This window comes from Micropterus dolomieu, linkage group LG14 (assembly GCF_021292245.1).
Source record: "Micropterus dolomieu isolate WLL.071019.BEF.003 ecotype Adirondacks linkage group LG14, ASM2129224v1, whole genome shotgun sequence".
Lineage (NCBI taxonomy): Eukaryota > Metazoa > Chordata > Actinopteri > Centrarchiformes > Centrarchidae > Micropterus > Micropterus dolomieu.
Genome location: NC_060163.1, coordinates 22,055,128 through 22,080,308, shown reverse-complemented (window position 1 = coordinate 22,080,308; position 25,181 = coordinate 22,055,128). Strand labels below are relative to the sequence as shown.

Genomic DNA, 25,181 nt, shown 5'->3' with positions numbered 1-25,181 from the left:
GTCAGGGATATTGCTGGTATTGCTGCTCCATGCTTGGGGATTGCTAATCTGTTGTGAAGGTGCGCATGAAGAATTTGTGCTTTGGTAATAACACTTCTTATTTTCTGAGGTCCAACTCAAAGGGTCACTCTGTTTGGATGTACCTGAAGGAATTCTATGATTTGAATGATAATCTGTAATGCCTGATGGTCTTATATTCATATAGTTATCACACGTGCCTGATGTATTAAAATAAAAATGATCTGTATGGTTTGAGGTTACAGAAAAAGAACTATCTACAGTTGTTCCTGAGGTTACGTCATTTGAACAATCAAAGATGCCTGGTATTCTACATTCAGAACTGCCATTTGAAGCATCTGAGGTTTTACCAGATGACAACTTGAATCCTGCTCTAAAAGTGGAGAATTTAGGCTCGGTGTTGTAAGTTGAGTTTCTGCATGTGCTGTAACTGCCAGTTGCATTTGATATTTCTAGCTGGACAGTAGTAGTCTGAATGGAGACTTGAGGGACTATTAAGGTGTCTTTGGGATCCTGAGTATTAAACTGATCCCTGTATTGTGAGGTGGCATCTACTTGTGGGTCCCTGACCCTGTACCTGCCCGCTGAGTAGTAATGCTCACCAATCTGAAAAAACTGGAGCCTCTCCTCCACCATGTCCCTCTTGCTCATGTCAATCGCACCACTGCGTGTCATCTCAAACATCTTCCCTTCATGGAAGGGGAATGGGTTTGGCTCGCTCGTCGGTGTGCTATCATCCGTTGGTGTTCGGGCTGGGGTAGTGTCTGGTGTAGTGGCCTGAGACTGGTCATCCACTGCCAGTCCAAAAGGCTTAGGCTCACCATTGCTTCCCCGTGTCTCTCCCATATCAACGACTTCTTCTTCTCCACCTTTACTGGGCCAGGGGTCAAAGTCCAGCCCTTTAGTGGCAACAGTCTTAAAAGGAGAGTTAAATTCCTCTTCTAATTTATAACTAAAGTAAGTGTCTGAAAATCCCTCTTTATCGGAGTGTTTTTGTTCTTGACTTTTAACCCCATCTGTTGTTTCGCCATTTGAGGGGGGATCTTTATTGAAAGTGTCCTTTTGATATTCCTCTGGGGTTTTCTCCTCTTCAATAACTTCCAGTTTGGTTGGGGGAAAAGATCGGTCAGTGGACCTAAAAGTGTCTGTTGCCCAGACGTCTCTTCGGCTGTCTGGAAGACCAAACAGCCGTAAATCTGCCTGCTCGCACAGGCCATCATCCTCATCCTGAAGTTCATATCCATCTAGTGAGTCTATCTCTGTCGCATCTGTGTCATGAGAAAATTCAGCCGTTGTGGCTATTGAACAGTCTGTTATTGACTGGTCATTTCCATTTTGTTCATATTCACAGTCATCTCCTTTGCCATTAGAACCTTTAGAACCATTAGATCCATTGGTCCCACCTTGAGGTTCTTTATTGTTTCCATTTTTGTCATGTTTTTTGGATTTAGATGCTTTTTCCATCTTCTTCTTCTCCTCCTCCTCCTCCTCAAGTAATGTTAATTTCTTACAAGGTATTGGTTGGAAGATTGATTCATCCTCCTCTTCATCATTCGATTGACTGTCATCTCCCCCAGGGAGCACCGGGGTAGGGGGTTGGATACGTATAATTGGCTCGGTCAGCAGATGCTTGTCATGTTCTTCCTGTAAGTTCACCTCCATCATTTCTGTCTCAGTCTCTGAAGAGGCACAGGAACCTTTCCTTTCTGGGTCTGAAATTTCTGAAACCGAGTCCAGAGGAGGAGGGGGAGGGAACTCAATATATGCAATACCTTTGTCTTTTGAGACTTCTTGCTGCTCTTGCCCTGTCATTTCATCATGCCTGCTATTGCCTGTTGTTTCTTGCTGGTTGAAATTATTACTTAATTCCTGCTGGTTATCATTCAGTTTTGTTTCTTCCTTATTAGCATTAGCAAGGTCTGCTTGAGTGGCGTGAAAACTACTTTTACTTTCTGGTAGGGCCTCTTTAAAAGAGAAAACAACTTTGCCTTGGTCATCTCCCTCTGATTCCTCAGACACCTCCATAATGGGACTGGGTTTCTCTGACATGAATCCCATAAAGCCATCAGGTGTCCTGGTTGTAAGGTCATAGCTGACCTCCTCAGAGCTGGGGGTCTCTGGTGTAATGGGGCTTTTCCCTGAGCTATCTATGAAAGATACCTGCTCTAGTGTGTCATCATCAGGGCTTATGGGGCTGAGGGCTGAGTTTGATTTCTGTTTGACTGTGTACAGGGCACCTTTGGCCTCTCTCTCTCCCTGCCTTCCCACCTGGACACTGACATAAACGGGTAATGTTTTAATGCCCTTGAAATTCTCTTTGGTTGTTATAGCAGCTGGAGTGGTTATGACTTTCTCCAGTGTTTCCATAGGACTGGGAAGGTTATTGGAGTTGGAATCTTTGGGTGCATTATCTAGAATTTCAAAAGTCAGATTTTCATCTGTTTCTGCTGGGGTTGTCTCGGGACTCGTCTGTATTTTGCTCTTAAATAATGTAGGTATCTGTGAGGGTTTAGTTATTGTCTGTTTCTTTGTGAGCTCATTATCTAAATTAGAAGCCAATCTTACAGGAATTTGGGATTCTGTCTTTTTTCTAAGGTTTTTGTTTAGTGGTTCTTCTGTGTCTTTTCTTGACACTTCAGCTATTACTTCTTTGGAAGCAGACTCGCTTTTTGTGACTTGTTGGTACTTTTTAGCATCACTATCTTTTTCTAGTAATCTAGTAGTGTCATGAACAACCTGTGTCTGAACTTTCTGATCTTTATTGCTTTCTTTAATTTCTTGAGTAACACTGGAATGGATAACGTTTCCTTTAGAAGTTGCTTTGTGAGACTCAGTTTCACTAATTTGTCTTTGCTGCGATGCATCGGAGATATTTTTGTTTGGCAACTTGTCTGCTGTATGTTTTGGGGCTTTAGATGTTGCTGATATCAAAGCAGGTTTACTGTTGTCAGTGGCAGCACATATGTCCTTCTCAACATCTTTTTTCAAGCTTCCTTCTGATGTTTCAGATACTTTTGATGCTTTCGCTCCTGCAAAAAACTGATAAACAGGAAGTTTGCTCTCCTGTAATTTCTTTATTGAAGGTTTTGGCTGCACTGGAGGAGGAATTTTGGTTGGACTAGTCTGACTCTGCTTCTGAGCCTCAGATTCAAACTTCATCCTCACAGCACTGACTTTGGATGTTGATTTTACATGAGCGGGTGAAGAGGGTTCAGACTCACTGGTTTTAGTTTGTTGTTTAATTTTATCCTCACTGATATGAGGGAGCGTGGTTTTCTGGGGACTGCTTGGTAAGCTAGAGCTTTTCTTTTCAGTTGCAGTGGTGCTTCCAAATATTTTACCAACAGAAGGCTCCCTGAGTTTGCTTTTACCTAAGGCCTCTTCTCCTGCTTTAGGTTTTGGCTGTGTTTTCTCAGGGCTACTGCAGGCTGAGCTAGGCCAGGACCTGGGTTCCTTTGGGTCACGTCTCACAGGCTTTTTCTCAGGGGACTGCAGCTCATCATTGAGCTTTTCTGTTTTGTCACGGAAGAACTGTGAAACCTCACTCAGTTTTTCTTCAGCTTCCTTTACAGTTTGGTCCACCCTATCCTCATAAAGGAGCTTATCCCTGCTCCTGTCATGTTTATCCTCTGTAAATCGCATCCAAACAGCATGTTTGGGACTGCCCTGTTCTGTGGAGTAATGGAGCACTGTCACCTTATCAAACTGAGATGGTTCATCCCTGTGCAAGAATTTACCAGATTTTGGGGACCCATCTTTTGATGACTTAGAAACAAACTCTCTTTTGGGGCTTCCATGCTGCTGACTCATGCTCTCAGTGCCACGGCTACCACTCTCCTCAGAAACTATGTGGCGGTTTTTGTCAGTCACCATTGCTGAATCCTCCGTGTCAGAGTGAGATGATGACGCGTCAAGTTTCTCTGAGAGGAGCATTTTCTCAGCAAACCTATATGACTCACCTCTAATTTCTGATAGCTCATCATCACAGTATTCTATTGAGTGCTGGCTCAATAGTTTCAGGGCTTTATACGAATCATCTGCTATCAGCTGGGCAGAACTTGGACGACTGTCCTCCTCCTGAGACACTGGGGTGTTAACGCGAGATGTTTCTAAGAAGGAGGGCAGGGATTCTTCGGCAGTAAGCTCCTCTTCTTCCTGCTGGGCCTCATCATAATCAGTAAGTTCCTTAATTCCATGGTCTCCTTTGTAGACATAAAGCTCAGGGTGTTTCTTTGTTTCCCTGATAATAACCTCAGTCGGCTCTGCTGTGCTGTGGCCCTTTTCAATATGAACCTCGATTATCCTTTCAACTTTGGGTTTGGATTTGATGTCTCTGTCAAGAAATCTAGGAGTCAGCTCATCACCTTTGACAGAATCCTGGCTAGCTTTATGTTCAAAAAGGCCTGCCAATTCTTTAGATGGATCCCTACCTGACTGGAAAGCTTTCATGATATCGCTAACTGACATAGCTTCCTCGATCATCTCTGTGCCATCAGTCAATTGGGGCTTACGATAGACCATTCTAGTAGTAGTAGTAATATGAGTTTCCTCTTTAAGACACATACTTTTGTTCATCATGGAGTCCTCTTCTGGCATTTTCATCTGTAAGGTTTTGGTAGAGCTTGTTGAAGCTGCATCTGGCTCCATAGAAGGAGGAGCAACTGTAGCCTCCTCCATGAATACAGGCTCACAAGAATCATCATAGCTCCTAAAGTGGACCTCTTCGGTCCGGGTATCAGTCACACAGGGAGGGATGGGTGAATCTGTGAATAAAGGCTTTGGTCCTGTACTCTCTGCACTCTGAGGAGCAGAAGGCGTCTTTTCACTCCTGGTCTCAAACCCGCTGTCTGACAGGGGACTCTTATCCTGCTCATGAGACAGGTCCTCGGGTGATTCCAAAATGGTGTCCGCCCCCTGATATGATTCAGCAAGTTTGCTTAGGTCCTTCTCTGAGGGAGACCTGAGCATACCTGAGACTGGTGGAGGCATTTTGAGTTTGTGCTCTTGTATCGACATAGATGGTTTGAGAACACGTTTCTGTTTCTCTTCTCCTTCCCTTTTTGCCTCCTCCTCGTACCTATATTTCAGCTCTGCCATTTTGGAAAGGGAGCTAGCACCAATGTCATTTGTTAAAAAATCGACTACTTTAGCTAACTCTAAGTCTTTGCTTGACATGGACTGGTGCTTGAGCAGGAGTGTGTTTTCATCATAATAAGGGCAAGAATCTGAAAGGACACTTCTTTGTGCCTCCTCAATCTCATCTTTGGAAAATTCCTCCCAATCATCCTCTGAGGCTCTCTCTTTAACAGCAATGGCCTTACCTTCACTCATGACATCTTTCTGTAATATCTCACTGACTTTCACTAAATCTTCTTTCACTTTCTCCACTAGAGTAAATGGCTCTTCTTCCTCTAACTTTGTCTCTTTAGGAGTGCCCGTATGTGATGTTTGGACAGTTTTAGCTGCTGTCTGTGTGTCTGTCTGTAAGATAGCTGTCATTCTGATCAGGTCCTCTTTCATGTCTGCTACATCTTTTAGTATCTCCTGGTTGGAAGTTGCAGTTGGGTGGATAATGGGCGGTGTGATAAATGGAGGAGATTTTAGTTGGGACTTTATTTTTGATGCAGTAACACAAGAAGACAAAGAGGAAGAAGACAGGGATGAGGCACGAGGAGAATCAGGCAGTGCCATTTTGAGAGACCCTGGCCCTGGTTTGACAGGGGCCTCTGGGATGACATTGATTAATGAATATACAGGTACAGTCACCGAATTAGATGAAATAGCAGGGCTGGAGGAGGCAGGTACAGATCTCAGAGAACCGTAAGCAGAGCTTGCTGCTGCAGACCTACGCATGGAGGACAGTGATTTAAGAGTGCCATAGCCTGACACAGAACATGAGTCTATAGCTTCATTTATGGCAGCACTGACACTGGAGGTTGCTGCCTGGGTCGTGGCATGGATCCTCTCCTGAAGGCTGTTACTTCTCTCTGAAAGATGGCGAGAAGAAGGTGAGGATGGTGTGGAGGAGGAGGATGGATATTTAACAGGCGAGACCGATCCGTTCATCATGGACAGTTCTGAGGACGCAATGGTTGTCTGCCCAGTTGAGGAGAGAGACGAGAGGGTTGACCTCCCTCCTCTGGATGAGAGTGTTGAATCTACAGGAGTTTTCAAAGAGGACAGGTTGGAGATGCTTTTAACAGGAGAAAGGTTAGGTGCACCGGCCTCCGTCGCAACCGTGGACCCAATGGCAGTTTTAAAAGGCAGATTAGAACTGTACATGTTGTAAGGTGTAGTAATAGAAGCTGATGACCACTCTGGTACAGAACCATTGGGTATTGAGTGAAGTGGCGAAGTCCTTGATGTGTATGCTGAAGCGAGGCTTTTGATAGATGCTGGATCTGTAGCAGGTTTACATGGGCTTCCAGAGGGCACAAAGCTGGCAGACCCCTGGATAGGGTATTGACCCAGCTGGACAACGGTTTTAATGGGTGAAGGCATAGTCCTGTAAGACCTGATGGGGGATGAGGACACTATGTCGCTAACGGATTTAACTGGGGATGACACAGTAGGTACTGGTGGTGGAGCTCCCAGGGTGGCTTTGGTAGTTGCAGTGCATGCATGTGATGGGGAGGAGAGGGGCCAGGTAGTTTTCAATGGAGAAGCAGCTGGTGAGCCTGCCGGTGAATCGGTAGAGGCGAGGGCACCCCCCACTCCGACGGGCCTTGTTTGGCCAGGGACGGTAATAGGAGCAGTCGACCATGGTGCGTAAGGTCTGGTTGGAAAGACAGGTTTGTGAGGGTAACCAGCAGGCAGTGTTCTTGCTGTTGTGCTTCGCTCAACGGCTGTTTCTTCAGATGAATTTGAAGAAATAATGGTAAAGAAGGAATGAAAAAATAATCCAAAGAATGCGGAATAGTAAAAGGTATGGGGATATTAGGGAAGGAAAAGAAAGAAAAAATGTGAAAGAAGAAGAGATCAGAGGAGGAACAGTTGGTCAGTGACGCAGTCCTGGTATCAAGGAGGGAAAAACAGCAGTTTTATGAAGTGCTGAGATACGATATTTAAGTATTGATTGAAGATGGAGTTATGAAAAGAAACAGTTGTGATTCAGGAAAAACAGCAACAACATCATACTGAACAAATAAATAAAGCACATAGAGCAGCAAAGTAAAATTCCAAAGACAATGGCGCAGACTAACAACTGACAATAGAAAGATGGCAAGACAAATGCACCAGGATTAACACAAAAACAACTTCTCTCTTTGGACTTCAGATGTTCTAAAATCACATATGGATTCTATCTCTAATTTCAATCCGCTTTTGAAAGTGCCTTTTATCTGTTTGTTCCAAAAATTACATAATGACAGATTACCCAAAGAAAATTTTGACACTATGATACAATTAAGCCAAGGGCTGCAGAAGTTTCCATTCTCCTTTTATTATATAATAAAGAAAATGAGACAAAATGTTTTTTCCAAGACTTAGGTTTTGGCCTATTTTGTCATGCAAGCTTGATAAGAACTGGTGACAAGCAGAGAGTGAAAAATTGACAGAAACACCTGAAAGAAAGCCAAACTCAAGACCTCCTCACATGCATGTTTGTTCCACAAAAAGCTTCTACTTCATCACAAAGCCAAAAAGAGCTTTAAATTCAGAGGGGACAAAGGACAAATACAATTTTACTTTGACCTCCTTCCCAAATGCCTATAACATTGTGTTGGTAAGTCAAAGAAAATTTTTGATGTTGCTGGACTTCTAAAACTCAGCAGTGGAAATCAACCAAACAAACCAGAAGAAGTACAACTCACAACGTGGGCAAGCACAGCACAAAAACTTAAAAACCACTCACTGACCCATGCAAAAATATGTACCATGTTGTAAACAAGCATGTGGACAGTGCATGTTATGTAGGATGAGAAATATTCATTTATTACATTAAGTAAGTCACATCTACATATTGATCACGCATTTTGCAGGTTAATTAAAACTGTTAATAAACTAACTTATCCACGAAAATTGGCATTATTATATTCATCAAAGGGTTTGTTAGTGAAAATGTCAAACTCACTCAGTGCAGGCTCGGCCAGATAGCTGTAGCGCTTACGTAAGGCTAGAGATGCAAAGGTATGACGTCGCTCTGGCTTTTCAGTCTGCAACAATAGCAAACAACACAGTTCTAGTCACCCTACATTGTATAGTTCTGCCAAATGAGCAACATTTGGACCATATAATGTCAAATTAAAGCAAACTCAATAGTCTGCATTAATTGTTATTAACATAAAAACAAAGCCCATATTTAACAGTTGTGTAATACAGCAGCAAATTCTCCTTTAAGAGTATCACTGCACTTCAATCTTCTATTTTTGTTAGTAGTGGTAGCATTACTTACAACAAGTGCTATGCCAAGCTAGTCAAATTAACTAATTTGGTCATAATAATGCTACAAACTCTAAATTATAAATGCCTAAAAGTGCAAATAATCAGTTTTAAGGTAATGTTAATCTAATAATGTTTAATCTTGATTAAAAGACAATGTAAGTACATCTTAACTCCAAAGCCACTTGTATAACATACTGTAGAGCGGAAGGGATAAGGATTGGACATAAAACAAACCGTTTTTCATGTCTACAATATATCATGCAAAACTGAGCAGCTAAAGGTTGCTTTAAACAAGGAAAGCTCGTATCGCCCTTGAAGAAGCAGAAAGAATAAGGCTATGAAGAAGAGAGCAGGGCCACTAAAAATCTAGCGCAGAGGATAGCACATGGTGGGGAGGGTGTGGTTTACCTCATCCTCGGCATCTGACTCCATTTCCTGGTTCCCAAGATGCATTGAAGAAACAGGGGGAGTAACATAATGGAAAGCAGGAAAAGAAACATCAGGGTGTGAAAAAGGAGTGATTGACAGAAGCTCAAACTCAGAAGAGAAGCGAAAAAAAAAAAAAAGAAACCAAAAAAAAAAAAAGTATAAAACGGCAACACTCAAACAAGCAAATGAACTCAAGCCACAAAAAGCCAGCCTAATAATCAAAAATAGCCTTTTGCACAAAAGCCCTCAGCCAAAAGCATGTCATTCAAATCAAAAGGTAGGTAGGAACAAAATTAGACAGCCAATGGCGAGAATCCACTGCAAAGGTAACCGAAATATATATATATATATATATAACAGATAAAAGCTTTAAACAGATAAAAGACGCGGTGGCGGCAGTCGGGCCAAAGTCTTTCTCTGTCTTTCATCTAACGGTGTTAGTGGGGCCGAAACTACCCTAACCATGAGTATGGTTATGGAGGTGACAACAGAGAATGGTGAGTTCACTCTATCTTACCTTTTTCACTGCCGGAAGTGTGATGTTCAGGTTGCACACGGCAGTTTGTGGGAGACCTTTTATGGTCTTACACTCTTTAAGGAACGTAAGACGACCGCAGGGGTCCTGGCTGGGATCTCTCACCTAGACAGAGAACATTGCTTCTTTATGTGCCTTGTTCCTTTATAAGATGGTAGTCACTGCCGATGTACTTCAATGTGATGTATGCCAGCACTGCACACTTGAGGATTACTTTTTCTACATTGGTATTTGTTCATGGTAATTTCTGAAACATTTTCATAATATTTTCAGATACTGGATATTGGGTGGAACAGCACAGTAGGTAATCACTAGGTATTGACATTATTGAAGGTTATATTAATAACAAAGTGCTTGGACATTTGCTGGCTCAGTGATCAAAGAATTAGCTCCTGAAAGATTAAATTTGCAGCATGTAGTGTGGCCACAAGATCACCCCACAAGGCATATGAGGGCTTGCCCCTAATTCAATACAAAATATCCCTTAAGACTATATTTCTTTTATTTTGCTTTCACATTTTCATTATCTACAGAGATGTTTTGCTAACTGAGCATTTGTTGAATTTGTTCGTAACGTTAAACACACTGTGCGCTGTTACTGTAGCAGGTTGCAATAAAGTGGTTCAAGGATAGTTTTCACAATAACCAAATGATGCAAGAGGATTGATTTTGGAGAACATGAACTTAATGAATTTATTAATGACATCAGGTTATTTAGCGTTACTAAGGGGAAACAGATAATACCATGTGGACTGGGTTCATTGTATTGAAATCTAGTGTGTGAAGTAGGGGAATAGAGCTCAAACAATCATGGCTTAGCACAGTATTGTAACAGCAACAAAATTGTACTGGCTGCTGCTTTTCTCCAGCAACATGCCTTGTACCCTTTTGTACTCGGTTATGACAACCTTGATGTAATTTTAGCAACTTTCAATGACTTTCTTGGCAATGTTGATTTATAGATTCCAGCCTGAGAAGAAGGTGTAGGAAATGGTAATGATAGTCTATGTAGTACCTTGACACAGAAGGGCAAACGGTTCTCCTTGAAGGCGTAGAAGTTAAGAATTAACTGCTGACCAGCTTTAGTCAGAGGAGCCAAGTTTCCGTAGCAGTCCACATAGATGGGCCTGCCCTCCAGAACCTGAGAGAGCACGTCACATAGGTAAGAACAACATGCATCACGCTTGTTACAGAATTATCCTTTATCAAAAGTATTGGTAAGGTCTGTAAGAGAAAGGGTCATACATGCATTTATCACAACACGCCTTGATTATTGTAATGCTCTGTATGTAGGCGTTAGCCAGGCCTCCCTCTCTCGACTACAACTGGTTCAAAATGCTGCCGCTTATCTCCTTACTGGAACTCGTAAGCGAGATCAAATCACCCCTGTTCTTGCCTCTCTTCACTGGCTTCCTGTTAATTTTAGGATTGATTTTAAGATGCTATTGTTTGTTTTTAAAGCCCTCCATGGACTAGCTCCAGCCTGTATCACTGATCTGTTGAAGCCACATGCTCCTTCAAGGTCATTAAGGTCTGCGAACCAGTCTCTTCTTGTTGTCCCTAAAATTCGGCTCAAGAGCAAATGTGATCGAGCTTTCTCAGTCGCAGCCTCGAGACTGTGGAATGAATTGCCTCTTCATGTCAGACTGGTCCCAAGCCTTCCAGTTTTTAAATCGCGACATAAAACACATATTTATTCCTTGGCTTTTAATCCGGCATGAGAGCTGTATGTTGTATTTGTCTGGTGTTTATTGTATTTTGTCTATTTACTGTTTCATGTCAATGTACAGCACTTTGGTCAACCTGGTTGTTTTAAATGTGCTTTAGAAATAAAGTTTGATTGATTGATTGAAGGTCTGGAAGTAGCCCTCAGCTGGAATAAGGACACAACTTGCAGTTGGAACCCTGCTTGTAACCCTCAACAGTAAGTATGTGAAACTGGCATCAATGTTGACATAATAATTTAATTATTACAATCAATGGACAATAACTTACTCTTTACATGTGACCACATAATATAGCTTTATTAAAATAGCTTTACACACAGAATGGAAAGCATTTGCTCAATAATGCATGAAAGGTGTTTCAAAAATCACTAAAATAATAATAAAACAGGTTCTGAATAATGTTTATTCATATTTAAAATGAATAACAAATAAAGTGCTGCTGTAATAATAATTATAATAGCCAACCAATAATTATGTACCTCTATGTCTTTGCTCCTGGCCACCTCCTCAAAGTTCTCCTGCTGCTCCAAGGTCTTGTCCACCTTGTCGTCTGTCATACAGAAGCACCTCAGTCTAGACTCCACTGGGTCATTCATCTTGGCAAAAACCACAAACTTGGCCATGTAGGGCACACAGATCAGCTCCCTGTACAGCTGTGTGGCCAAGCCCACCGTCTCTGGGATCTGGTGGCAGTCTGCTAACCAGAACCTGCACAAATGACAAAATAAATAGTGAACATTGCAGACAAAGAGATAAATACAACAGACTCAGTCACAAACACTTGTTTCTTCCCAAAATTAAGTGTATGTAGTGTTTTTCACCTGGCAGAAACATTGGTGGTGAAGGAGACACAGTCATTGACGAAGGTGAGAGGAGTTGTGCCGGTGATGTCTTCCCACTGTGCAGGAGATGTTCCACCTGGTTGACAGTCATATAGGAAACATCAAACATCCTGAAAATTTTCTTTTAATGTAATACATTTTTCTACGTTTAATGTACGGGGACCATGGAGAAATATTTTGAATAAGAAACTAAGTACTACCACACACACACATACACACACCTGTGATGCTACAAAGAAGGCGAAGACATGGAGTACAGTCTCCCTTGTAGCCGTTGGTAAGCCCCTCCCCTGAGAGGGGCGGGACTGGGATTGTCATAGTGATTGGCTTGTGGAACTTCCTTCTTCTGGGCTCCACAGTAACAATGGGGCTGAAAGTTGCTCGGTTTCCAAGGATTTTCTTCACTGTCTCGTCAGGTACTGGCTGGGCCTGGGACAGAAGAGGCAATTGGTGAATGAAAGTTTAATTTGAGTTTAGGTTTGCGTACTAGATCTGCAACCATTAACTGATAATTGATTAGTTGTGAAATATTAAATGAATCAACTAATAGTAATTTTTTAAGAAAAAAAATCTAATCAATTCTTAAATTCTAATATTTTATGGTTTCTTCACTCCTGTCTGACTGATTAGCTTTTGGTTATGGACTAGGGCTAACAATTAATTGAAATATTATCAAAATAACAATTTAGCCAAGTGCAATATCTTTATATATTTATGTAATAAAACATAAATGATTGTGCATTATGATTGTTTTCTTTTGTTGCATATATCATTCAGCCCTAATGCAAAACAAGACATTTTAGGAAGACATCTTGGGTGTTGGGAAACACTGATCAACATTTTTCACCATTTTGTGACATTTTATACAACAACAACAATCAAACAAGTAATTGACAATGAAAATAATCGTTAGCTGCAGCCCTATTGTGTCATACATGTACATTTGTGTCTGTTGTTTATAGCATCGCTGTTAGCTTCTGCCACTGTGGTCACTATTCTTGTGTGTGACAGGTAAATGAACTCTCCCTCAGCTCACCTGCAGTCCAACTTTTATCTTCTTGGTTAATGCCCCCTCAGGGAAGGAAGCTTGAACCAATGGGACGCTCCGGCTGCACAAAGTCCCGCCCTCCGGTCCCATCTGATTGGTCTCCTGCCTGATTCGAGACACCACAGCAAAGTACTGTGGGAAGTCCTTGGTGATGATGCGGCAGATTCTCTTCCTCTCCAGCTCCTCCGGACTGTCCAGTTCTACAGTGAAGGAAAATCACATGTAAATTATAAATCATTGATTTTCCAAACCTACAGAAACACCTCAGTTTGTAATACTACTAGCATCAGACCTGAATCACATCAAAAAAATCTGTCTCATGTATCTTAATTATCTTTATTTTACTTGCTATAATTTTTCCAATTAACTTGTCTTATAATTGCGTAAACTGCATTCTTTAAAAAACAAACATAATACTTTTGTTGTATGTGGTCTATGAAATAATTATTGTTATTAATTATGGCTTATTTGTCCAAAAAAAGAAAAAGGGAGAATAAATCCGGAACATTAATGGTTTACTTGGGTAACAATAACATCAGACACCAACTGTTCATTTGCTTATATTAATACATGCATCTAAACGTTGTAGATGCTACAAAAGTTACATATCTGTTTAGTCACTGTTGTGATGCAGGTGGTGCATCAGTCAGGACTGAACTGCAATGTAATTGCATGTACTCCAACACAAAGGGACTTTAAAACATTTGGCATGTATATCTTAAATCCCAGGATATGAAAGTTTTTTAGTGTTTAAACTTGCCTGGGTCGAGTAAAAACTTGTGCTTTACCTTCATCCATCCCACTGAGGAGCTGATTGAGGTCGTCAGTCTTATAGTCGTACAGATGCTCTTTCCAGGACTCCCCGTTCTCGCTGCGCAGTAGGATCAGCTCTCTCTCCTGGCCCCGCATCGAGCCAAAATGAGGGATCTCCACTATCACAGGCCTAGTAAGGTACATTTCATGCAAATATAGTATAATTAATCATATTTTATTCATTTAAGACAAGTTAATGATAAGTAATAAGAAAACTCAATGAAAACAGTTCTACCATTTGTCCTAGACAGTCTTTGTCTTAGACTGGGTAAGGGAATAAACGGTTGAGTTCTTTCTGATTATGATAGTAATTTGTGGGGATAAACTAATAGCTCAAAGAAAAAATAAATCTGAAATACAAATGGTGGAGGGCATATCATAAAAGTCTCTCTTTACGTATATGCAGGGGATTGACACTAATTCAGATGGTTAATTGTACAAATAAAGTGAAATATGAATAAGGAACATTAAGGACACTGGTCTGAAAAAAGCGTACTGTACAGGTATGAGTGAACTTCTGCTGATGACAGTGTTGCTTCATAATGATAGCGGTGGTGAGATGGTGAGACATTCAGAGTGCATGTCATGGCTTGGCATGACTTGACAGGACACATGAAATGGAATAAGGAGTGGGCGGTGAAAGCTGCACAGCCCTTATTCAAACAAGGCATGATAGCGACACAAGGGAGAAGGATGAAAACACTCAAGCAGCTGAGGACCTTTTTTTTCCAGAGTCGCTCAGAGTAGAATAGAAGAGACTAGAATACCCACTCTGGAGGTATCAGAGGAACTATATTCATTGATCATCCCTTTGGAAAATCCTCTAAAAAAAGGGTCCTACATGAACACCTGTGTGTGTAACACCATAATGTTCGTAAGAAATTTCAATTTTTAAGTGCTTTTTCAAAAAACTCTGTCCTGGAGAACCAGTAGAACCAATTACATATTTTCATTAAATGGCATAAAAATAAAAGTAACACTTCCTGTTTTAACAGACGACTAGACATCTTTTATAATCTCCTTTATTGTATTTTTATAGCACATTCCAAAAACATTGATCTTTTCTGTTATGCGCTGTAATCAGCTGCTTCAATAGTAAACTTCACTTTTCTGAGAAAAAAAAAAATCCATAAATTCCCATTAAACCTTCATGTTTCAATGGCATTTAGAGAATCTTGCTGTCAAAGGACTGACAATATTCTTACACAGGGCAGAGCCACTACCTCATATCTCTTGCTAGCTCGGTACGTTAAGTTTACTGGCCGAAATTCTACTTTAACAATTTCGTGTTTCTGATGCATTTCTTCTGATTACAATGTCAAGAAATCATGGACTGTGATATTTAAATCAAAAGCTCAATCAAAAGTAATTTCTGTTTTTGGTCGTCTAACTGGATTGAATGGAGTCATGATTATAGAGTGGTATAGTGGAGAAAAAGTTTGAAATTTTTATAGGTGCTTTAAACATTTAAAATCACTATCACTATATTTCACTTTCTTATGAAGACAAGCCTGAACTACTAAGTACTTAGAGAGGAGAATTTGTTTGTGACAAACAGTCCTTATCAATATTGTTGTCTGATATGCACTGAAGCACAGTGTATTTACTGGTTATCATTAAGCAAAATGAAACAACCCATCTAAGTAGAGCTGAGAGTTTCACAGGACTGAAATGTATTTCATGGTATAAACACCTTTTTTCACTCTGGAAAGAAATCCTCGAGGTCAACACTACTCCGGCTTAATGAAAAATGTGCAGTACAACTCAGCCAAGGTCTTTCTACCAATGGCTCTGGAAATTAATTACACAAAAATACTGTGGGATGACACAAAACTAATCTTGAAGGTGACAAAGTAACAGCGGTCATGGGAAGCAGGATGATGCTTGGCTTGAGGAGGAAAAGGCTCATGCCCAACAAGCGCAGTCCAGTTCAAACAGCCAATCAAAATCTTTACTTTCAGGGACATCAAAAGCCCACTGAAAGCTTCTTAAAAAATATACAATGGTCTCTAAATGAAAGTGGCTAAAAAGTAACCATAATGGATTCAAAGCTATAATGTGTAGTTTTAGGAAGAATTGTGCAATCTCAAATGTAAAAACTAGATCCTCTCCCCGGATTGTTATTGAGGCTAAAATAAATCCAATTTGCTGTGGTGGACCCATCTTCCAGCTAACTAACTAACTTATTGTTCTCCCTTCAAAAGATTCAGAAAGATTGTCTGAATCATCACTATGTCATTGATTTCTTCCCAAAACTACGTGGCAACCATAACATAGTAATGCTGTATCCTAACAAATCAAAGTCAACAGAGATGGGTAAAATATTAAAATCCATCAGCATGAATCAGCCTCACTCATGTCCTTGAGGGAGGTGGGAGGCACAGAAGGGAGAGGAGCAGGGAGGGGATGCTATGTTTGGTTCCTACCCAACAAATCTAGTTCCTCTGGGTCCCAGCTGTAGCACTGGACTAACCAGGCTCTCGCCTTCATTAAGGGCTGGCAGCTTTCTGGGAAGATGTAGTTTACTGTGTCCGCAAGATAATGAAACACACACACGCACCCACATACATTCACAAAACACACACTCGCAAAGTCAGTAAAAGCACACACCACTGAGTTCTAGTTTTATCAATAATAAAAATATCAGTAATAGATTCATTTTTCTTCTTTCCAGTACTCCTCAGTAATGGTAACTACTCACTGACATTCCCAGAGTTGCTGGTTGGTATGTACATGCAGTGTTTTGGTCAGATCTAATGTTGATGACTTGTTGATAACAGGCTTGAAACATTCAACCCAGGCAGCAAAACACCGCTTTTCGTTCTGGTGTTAAGTCTATAAGTAATTTATCAAGCAGAAATACAGACATTTGGTGTTTTCTGTTTTTTCTCCCTAATTTTATGTTGAATATAAAAAACAAGCAATTTTAAGACACAACTTTCGGGGTCTGCAAAATTGCAATAAACTATTCTGTGGATTTTTCTACTATGGTACACCTTTTCTTTTGGCTTTCCATATACCCGCCTTGGCAACTGCAAAACTAACCCCTGGGATACATGTATGTATCCCTGATTGGTAATTACTGGACTATGTGAATAATCAATTAATCTGGGGGGGAAAAATCTACAATTAAAACTAATTGCAGATTTAAGCCCTATTATAAAATATAGTGTAACTGTAATATCTTGCAATTTGTTTTGTTGTTGAATAAATTAAAAAGGCAATCAAAACCTTGTCATTCAGTTAAATATAACATTTCTGTGAGTTCTGACACGTTTCTTGAAACATGATCACTTTCTCTTTTTCACAATCTAACCGTTTATACCCATTAGTGATGTTGCCTTTATTTTGCCAAAGGCAAACAAAGCTGGACTTTATTCTTGAGGGTGAGCAACAGTTACACTTCAACTGCAAATGAAACAGCAGGTATTACTTCTCAACATGCACATACACACATTCACACTTTCAAATATAAACGCAGGTGGCTGGAAATGGCAATGGCAAGACGCAGAAGGAAGGAGATGTCAAGTCACCGAAAAAGGGTGAAGAAAAATAACCAATTAAGCAAACAAAGAAAGCAAAGAAAATTAAGTCTCACCCAAGGAACTGAGCACCTGCTGGTCCGACCTCAACGAGTCGGCTTGCCAGGCCTTCTCCTTCCACCATCGGAGGAGGAGATGCCAGTTTGTGTCTCTTGACCAGCCGACAGGTGATTCTGGTGGGCGCTGTACACTTTCTGGGCGGGATGATGATGCGCATGCCGTTGTGACGACTTCCTCTCATGGAGCCGCCTCTGGCGTCCACCATGAAGCTGACCAGGAACCTGATAGAGAGCGAAACGGAAGATAAAGGAGGAGAGGAGGAAGAGACAAAGAGTGATAGCAGACAGAGAGAGACAGTGAAGCAGAGTGCAAAGACAGGGAAGTAAAAAGTGTGAGCAAAGTGAAAGAAAGAGTAGCACGGGGGGAGAACCAGAGAGGGAGAGGAAAGGATATAGAAAATGAATGGAATAGTATAATATATATCAGTATAACAACAGTACTGATGGAGAGAGAAGAGTTTTGTTGAGGTGATGTCTCTTCTCATGCTGTGATCTTCAAAACACACAAAGTAAGTGTGAGGGAAAGAGAAGAAAGATTAAGAAAGAAAGAAGAACAGAAATTGAGTCTTCTGTGTTGGCTATGGCTGCGCATTAAAAAGTGTTGGTTACGTTATTTGAACGAGTAGATGTCACAATTTTGCTATGTTCTTAAATTAATATTCTCTAATACTGTTGCCACACACAACGTGTTGAGCAATAAATTACATAAAATGTTCTATTATTTTGTGATGATGAATTAGCCAAGATGCCAACACAGGAGCTTCCAGTGTAACCTGTGTTTAATCCATATTAGAAGGTATTATAGTTATGTGTATAACTCATTTTGACTTAAGGAAACCACATAGCTCTCTCACAGACACACACACACAAAATCCACACCATGCAATTTGATGAATAAGATGTCATGTTAGTTTCTATGTAGCAGCTTAACAGATGATGTGAATATGAATGTAATTTTGCATAAATTAATCATTTGAAAAGTGTGACTGAGTCTCAAGCAAATATAAAGAGACTATAAAATAGACTAGTACAAATTAATAGTTGTAATATATTAATCTTCAACAGGACCATATTTAACCGGCTACTGATTAATGACTGCTTGACCTGAATCTATTTTAACTGTGACTGTCAAAGAGTAGATGCTAGTGGAAATTGTAAAAACATTCAGATCCAGCTGTACCTAATGTGCCATGTCCAATCTTTTCAAAGTCACATTCTGCCAGGTTTTGACACACAAACTCATCCAGATCAGTTAGAGACTCACAAACAAAAGGAAAAAACACAAGGCCAAATATCCAAACCACTTCACGTAAGGTCTGTAACAACACAGTTCATATGTGAGGAGAGCAAACAAAGGTGTTATGAGTAAACAGAGAGAGGGGGAGGGTGTGATGTCACCAGAAACGGGAATAACGCAAACAAGGTAGTGGTGGTGATAAAGAAGGCAACCAATCACAGTCAATCACCTGCTGTCGTACTGCGGGAGCGGAGAGGAAAAACTGCAAGATGGACGACAAAGCAATGCAGGAGTAACAGGTCAACAACAGAGCTTTGTCACTGGAACTTCAAGAAAACGATTAACAATGAGTCCTTTAGAGGAATAGTTTGATATTTTGGGAAATATACTTATTTGCTTTCTGTCAGGAGAGATACATGAGGAGATTGATGCCACTCTCATGTCTTTCAAGTCTTGGTGCTAAGCTATGCTAACCCTGCTTCTGGCTGTATTTTAATGTTTTCCATCAATTTATTTACTGGACAGACATGAAACTGCTAACTTATTAGCGTATTTCCCACAATGTCAAACTTTTCTTTTAAATTGCAGCTCCTTAATCTCCGCAGTCAGATGAGTCACAGGTAGATCTGCTGTTGCAAAGCCAATCTCTTTTAACTCGAGAGGAAAGAAAATCAGAGAGAATCGGTAAAGAAGACAGAGAATACGCAACAAATTGGTGGAAACAAAGACAAGCACATGTCTTGTATCCTTCTTCCCTCACACCTCTAATTCCTTCTTTCCTTAAAAAGCCAAAAACACTGTGTTCACAAAGGCACGTTCACTATCTCTCCCTCTATCCCCTCCCAGAATGGTCTGGGTTGACATTTTCCCTGATCCTTGTCTTCCCTCCCTTTCCTCCTGTCTTCTACCCATTCATCCTTTCAAACGAACTTACCCGGAGTGTATTGGTGAGGACACTAGGTTGACATTATCCAGTGCGTCTGCAGTCCAGCTGTACCTCCTCAGAGAGTCGTTGTCAAAGTCCTTAGCCACAGACAAATGCTGTGGAGGAGACAACAAGGTCATTGCCGTGCATGAATGCGTATGTGTGTGTGAGTGAGTGCATGAGAGCAGTCTTACATGTGCACAAGAAGAAAGTAGAGAAATGATAATGCAATGTGAACTGGTGTTAAATAAAAAAAGTGTTGCTACAGTCAGGAAATTTGATCACAATACACAGAATCTATCATGAAGCCATGCGTTTAGATAACCAAAAAATGAGAAACAATTAAGAAATGTGTTGATGAAGTGTAAACTCATGACATCAGTGTCCTAGAGAATCATTTCTCCAACAAGAAAAACTTCTGAAATCTGACATTAAAAAGTTATAATTTCGTGAATGTTGTCATCCAAAATGAGGACCCACAAATACTGACACATAAATCTGCTCTTGTTAAAGGTGATTGTGTGTCTTTTAACTAAGGGGTTGCGTTTCTCTTTAAGGGTCATCAGTGAGCTATGATATAACAAGATGACAACCCAGTCACTTTATATTTATATTTCAACCCCATTAACTGTTTCAAGTTACACCTCCTCTGGGGAAGGAGGGCATGACAACTGGCACCTTTTTCAGGATTTATGGCTGAGTCATAAAATCATTTCTACTCATGGCAGACACTGGCAGCTGCCACTGAGAAAAAGCAATTCTGTGAAAGTTTCAGTAGGATGCCAGCATTTAAAAACATCCGCTATACATTCAGTATATCAGGAAAAAATAAAGAAGGTCAATATAAACAGAATAACTTTTAAATGAAAAATTACTGCTTTAAGGATGGTAACAAAGATACACAGTGAATAGATGCAATTCAGTGTTTCATCCCATCTGTTCAAACCTGTTTAACTGTTTAAAAAACTTCCTTACTTTAAAGGTTACTAATTTTAAAGACGCAGCTTGCAAAGTAAAGTAAGTTCACAAAAACAATTACAAAACTGACACTGTACATGCAATGTTGTGAAACTAAATCCCACTCTAAATCAACCCCACTACTTATTGAAAGGAATGAAGTTTGGATGTAGTGGTAGTGTGGTACCATAGCCTCTGATTATTCATTGCCAACACATGGATAAAGGACTCAGTCCACTTTATAACCATGAATAGAGAATGATGAATATATACATGCTCTGATTATGGCATATCTGAACAGAAAAATATTACAAAAATATTGTATTACATCACTCACAAATGATTAAGTCTGAATGACATATTTTCACATGCACTGACAGAAGGACTACATAATGACTTAAATATCTACCTTATTGTGTTGCTCTACAATGAAAGACCTTTCCTTACGGAGCATCTGGAGCAGCGTGAGAGGAGACGAGCTGTTATTTAGCAGCTGTTACATTCACAAAGCATATAATCACGCATAGAAGAGCAAAGTATATCTTGTCTTGAGCTTCTAAAGCCGTTCAATGTTCTAATCTAACTAAAATTATCTTTATTTCATTTAATAAAACCTTTCTGACGGAGACAAAAGTCTAGTGATGGCAGACCTGGTCGTAAAAGAGTTATCTTTTGGCCCGTGGGATACATTGTGTAATAAGTTTCACCTGAATTCCCACTTTTCCGTTAAGTGCCATTTTGCTGCATTTTTAAAGTAAGTGGGCATCACAGTAATCCCTCTTACTGTAGATAGCAGCAGTAACCACTAATCTCATTGCCACTTTCAGTAAAATGTAATGGGACTGGTTGTCTTTATGTCAACACCAACTCAGGTGTAAGAGGATTGGTGAATAGCCTGGCTTTTGGCACAGCACCAAGACAGCTTGGCACATTTGGAGAGAGCGCTGAAGTTAATGACCTGCGGATTACTGAGAAAGAAATAGAGACGGCAGCAAGAGACACAGAGAGACAAAAAGAGACTGAGCACGTGCACCTTTACACACCTAAACGTCCAGTCAGTGTACCTACCATCTCCTTATTGGGTGCCAGCATCTCCTCTATCATCATGCTGTCCCGTGTGAACGAGCTCCGGTTCAGTGTGTTGGACCTATCAGAACTGAAGGAACGCAGGCTTGGTGTGGTTGCCGTAGAAGTCACGGATTACCAAGACAACATTCACAATGGTGGATGGAGAGGAGGTGAGGAGGAGGAGTTGGGAGGGGGGTGGGTTTGAGGGTGTATGAAAGTGAACAGAAAAAACAAACACATTAAATGCATGCAGCTTCCAGGAACCTGACTGTATGCCACCAGTGACAGCAACAACCACCAGGCAAGAAAGGACACTATTGAAGAGGGAATTCAAGTGTTTCCAAGACAAAACCCAGAGCTAGAGAGAAACGATTGGCGTTCAAAGGCTACTATTTTGTCTGAGGCACCAAATAACTAATCCAGATGCATATGCGGTTGTCACCACAGGCTGATTTACCAAAAATACCTTTTTGATGGTGAATGTACAGATCAAAACCACGTTTTTGAGACAAAATGTGGGCTTTTTTTTACCCATTTCAGTCTTAGCGGCTGGGCTATTCACACCATACCAGCACACAATTTGAATGCCCTACAAGCCTGAGTGAAGCCGAGTAGCTTATGAAAGTTAAGCAGATTACTGTATGATGGATAATGGACACAGCGCTAGGACAGGAAGCTGGTTATTAGCTGCTGTAACTCTGTCTCATACCCATCTTTTGACAATACAATTACATTAAACTGTAGACTGTTTGAAAGTGTTTCTGTCCCGATATACAGTATTTGTCAGTGACTGTGTGCTGTGATGTTGTTTGTGACGAGGCTTTCAGAGAGAATTTTATGAGGAAAATAAAGAGCATTCCTGAGCAATGACATATGATGAATGTTTGCCTGCAACATGTAAACCGCAATTACAACATTGCTATTTGCTCTACAAAAGTTACCCGCAGCGAATCAATTAGCCTGTGCTCAGAGGAACTGCTCTTCACCACAACACGGAAGAAACACAACTCTAATTCAGAGAGAGAGAGAGAGAGAGAGAGAGAGAGAGAGAGAGAGAGAGAGAGAGAGAGAGAGAGAGAGAGAGAGAGAGAGAGAGAGAGAGAGAGAGAGATCAATTAAAACCTCCTCATGAACTAATGACAGTGCTTCGAATTTAGTAATGTTGCTCTGTTCAATAATGAAATCACTTTGTTTTCTGTAATGTGATTTGACTTTAACGTGGCATGGAAAATTCATGTTAGTTATTAAAGACAAAAAGATAAATAACTGTCTTTTTAATTTAGGAATTTTAAATCTTCCATAAATGATCCTAAAATAAATAATTAAAAAAATAGCCACTCTTGGCTTCTATGTATGGAAAAGATACAATACATATGATATTAAAAAGTAATACTCATAATCTAAAACTCTTTGTGAGATATTAGATTACAAATTTAGGTTAGTGATGTACTTATATGTGTTAGCGGCACAAAATCGATTGTACTTTGAAATGATAGTCTGTTGTTGGCAAATGTAAAATTCGATCCCTTTGTATGTATCATATGTCTATGTTTAAACATGTACATTTTTGCATGAAATGAACTTATCTTTCTCGAGAATAACAGTGCTTGGCATCATACAGTGAGAATACTCTGCACTGTCAATGATTTGTTCTTATCTATAAGACACTAAACTGATGAAGGCAATAGCTATTGCCTACAGATACATCAATTCAGGTCCCTGGAAGCTCGATGAAGGAATACTCCACACAGAAACCAAAATGATGCAAAGCTTCACCTTTGTGGCTAACCCACAAAGACCCAGGCATTAATAACACAAAAGCAAACTCAACAGGCTGTTCTCTACAAGCAAGGAACACAGCAGAACTGTTTTCAACTGAAAGTAAGAAATCGGACATTAATATCACACAAGTGAACCACAACACAGTGCCAAAACATACAACGGTGTTACAAAACTGATACAAAAACTGGTAAACAAAATCATTAAGTTAGTCATCAAACAAACAAAGTAAATATATATTACATTGGACCACAAAGTCATGATACTGATGACTGGAGTCTGGACGTGTGAGGGGAGGGAAAGGGTGAAAGTGGGTGGGTTGGGGAGCTGGTGGGGGAGGTGTGGGGAGGACTCTTCATGCCTTCGGCCTTACCTGACTTTGGGACTAACATTAAGAACGGACATGAGGAGAGAATAAAAGATCATGAACAAACAGAGGAGTGGACAAAGAGATGCATTGAGGAGAAAAGCCAGAGCAGAGATGCAGGTTGGTAGAATAATGTCAGATGCTGCTGACTGACTACCCGCCCGCCGGTCATCCTGCGTAGCACCCTCACCGCTCACTGTCTGACTGAAACTTGGAGCACATGTCCTACTTATAACTAGGGCTGCAACGATTAGTTGATCTAATCAACGACGTCGATTATAAAAATTCATTGACCTGAAATTTCATTGTCGACACGTCGTTACAGAGATGGCGTTTAAGGGAGAGACCGCAATATTCTTATTAAGAACATTTCCGGTTGTTCATTTCTACCTGCAATGCACTACATGGAATGCTAGGGGCTGTCTGCCATGACTGCTTGACTGTGAAGCAGGAAGCACTCATGCAAGATGCAGAACATTTTTTGGTTTTACAAATTTTGTATGCTATTTCATCAGTAAATACACTTTTGAGAAATCAACTGCGTAGAATTTGAATATTGGCAGTTTTTTGAAAGTTGATGACGAATTGAAAATGAGCTCAAACGTTTTCGGGGTTGAGAAGCTCCACAAGCGCCTGCAAGGTTAGTGGTGCCAGACGGCCGGCCGGTCATGCCCACAGAGCCCTTATTATATGCACTTTTGAAAAATAAACCACAGAAGTAGTATGAAAGGGGACTTTACTTTATATTCTAAATAGACATTACATTGTTAGTGTACAGTTGTGGTTACGGTATTTGCTTTTTTAACTTTATATATACACACTCACCTAAAGGATTATTAGGAACACCATACTAATACTGTGTTTGACCCCCTTTTGCCTTCAGAACTGCCTTAATTCTACGTGGCATTGATTCAACAAGGTGCTGAAAGCATTCTTTAGAAATGTTGGCCCATATTGATAGGATAGCATCTTGCAGTTGATGGAGATTTGTGGGATGCACATCCAGGGCAAGAAGCTCCCGTTCCACCACATCCCAAAGATGCTCTATTGGGTTGAGATCCGGTGACTGTGGGGGCCATTTAAGTACAGTTAACTCATTGTCATGTTCAAGAAACCAATTTGAAATGATTCGAGCTTTGTGACATGGTGCATTATCCTGCTGGAAGTAGCCATCAGAGGACGGGTACATGGTGGCCATAAAGGGATGGACATGGTCAGAAACAATGCTCAGGTAGGCCGTGGCATTTAAACGATGCCCAATTGGCACTAAGGGGCCTAAAGTGTGCCAAGAAAACATCCCCCACACCATTACACCACCACCACCAGCCTGCACAGTGGTAACAAGGCATGATGGATCCATGTTCTCATTCTGTTTACGCCAAATTCTGACTCTACCATCTGAATGTCTCAACAGAAATCGAGACTCATCAGACCAGGCAACATTTTTCCAGTC

The 25,181-nt window shown here is 40.6% G+C and overlaps 1 protein-coding gene across 1 annotated transcript in view; it reads right to left on the bottom strand.

The window, feature by feature from the left end:
- The window catches only part of LOC123982788 (ankyrin-3-like), a 97,992-nt gene that overhangs the window by 18,217 nt on the left and 54,594 nt on the right, over positions 1–25,181 (bottom strand). The window contains exons 26-40 of the mRNA XM_046068624.1: positions 21,583–21,685; positions 20,924–20,968; positions 19,567–19,673; positions 18,862–18,894; positions 17,393–17,617; positions 13,770–13,924; positions 12,970–13,181; positions 12,155–12,362; positions 11,913–12,009; positions 11,571–11,799; positions 10,380–10,505; positions 9,347–9,469; positions 8,809–8,835; positions 8,090–8,171; positions 621–6,869 (exon numbers count right to left, since the gene is read on the bottom strand). Of these exons, the coding sequence (XP_045924580.1) occupies positions 621–6,869; positions 8,090–8,171; positions 8,809–8,835; positions 9,347–9,469; positions 10,380–10,505; positions 11,571–11,799; positions 11,913–12,009; positions 12,155–12,362; positions 12,970–13,181; positions 13,770–13,924; positions 17,393–17,617; positions 18,862–18,894; positions 19,567–19,673; positions 20,924–20,968; positions 21,583–21,685 (8,021 nt within the window). The remainder of the gene's footprint in view (positions 1–620; positions 6,870–8,089; positions 8,172–8,808; positions 8,836–9,346; positions 9,470–10,379; positions 10,506–11,570; positions 11,800–11,912; positions 12,010–12,154; positions 12,363–12,969; positions 13,182–13,769; positions 13,925–17,392; positions 17,618–18,861; positions 18,895–19,566; positions 19,674–20,923; positions 20,969–21,582; positions 21,686–25,181) is intronic.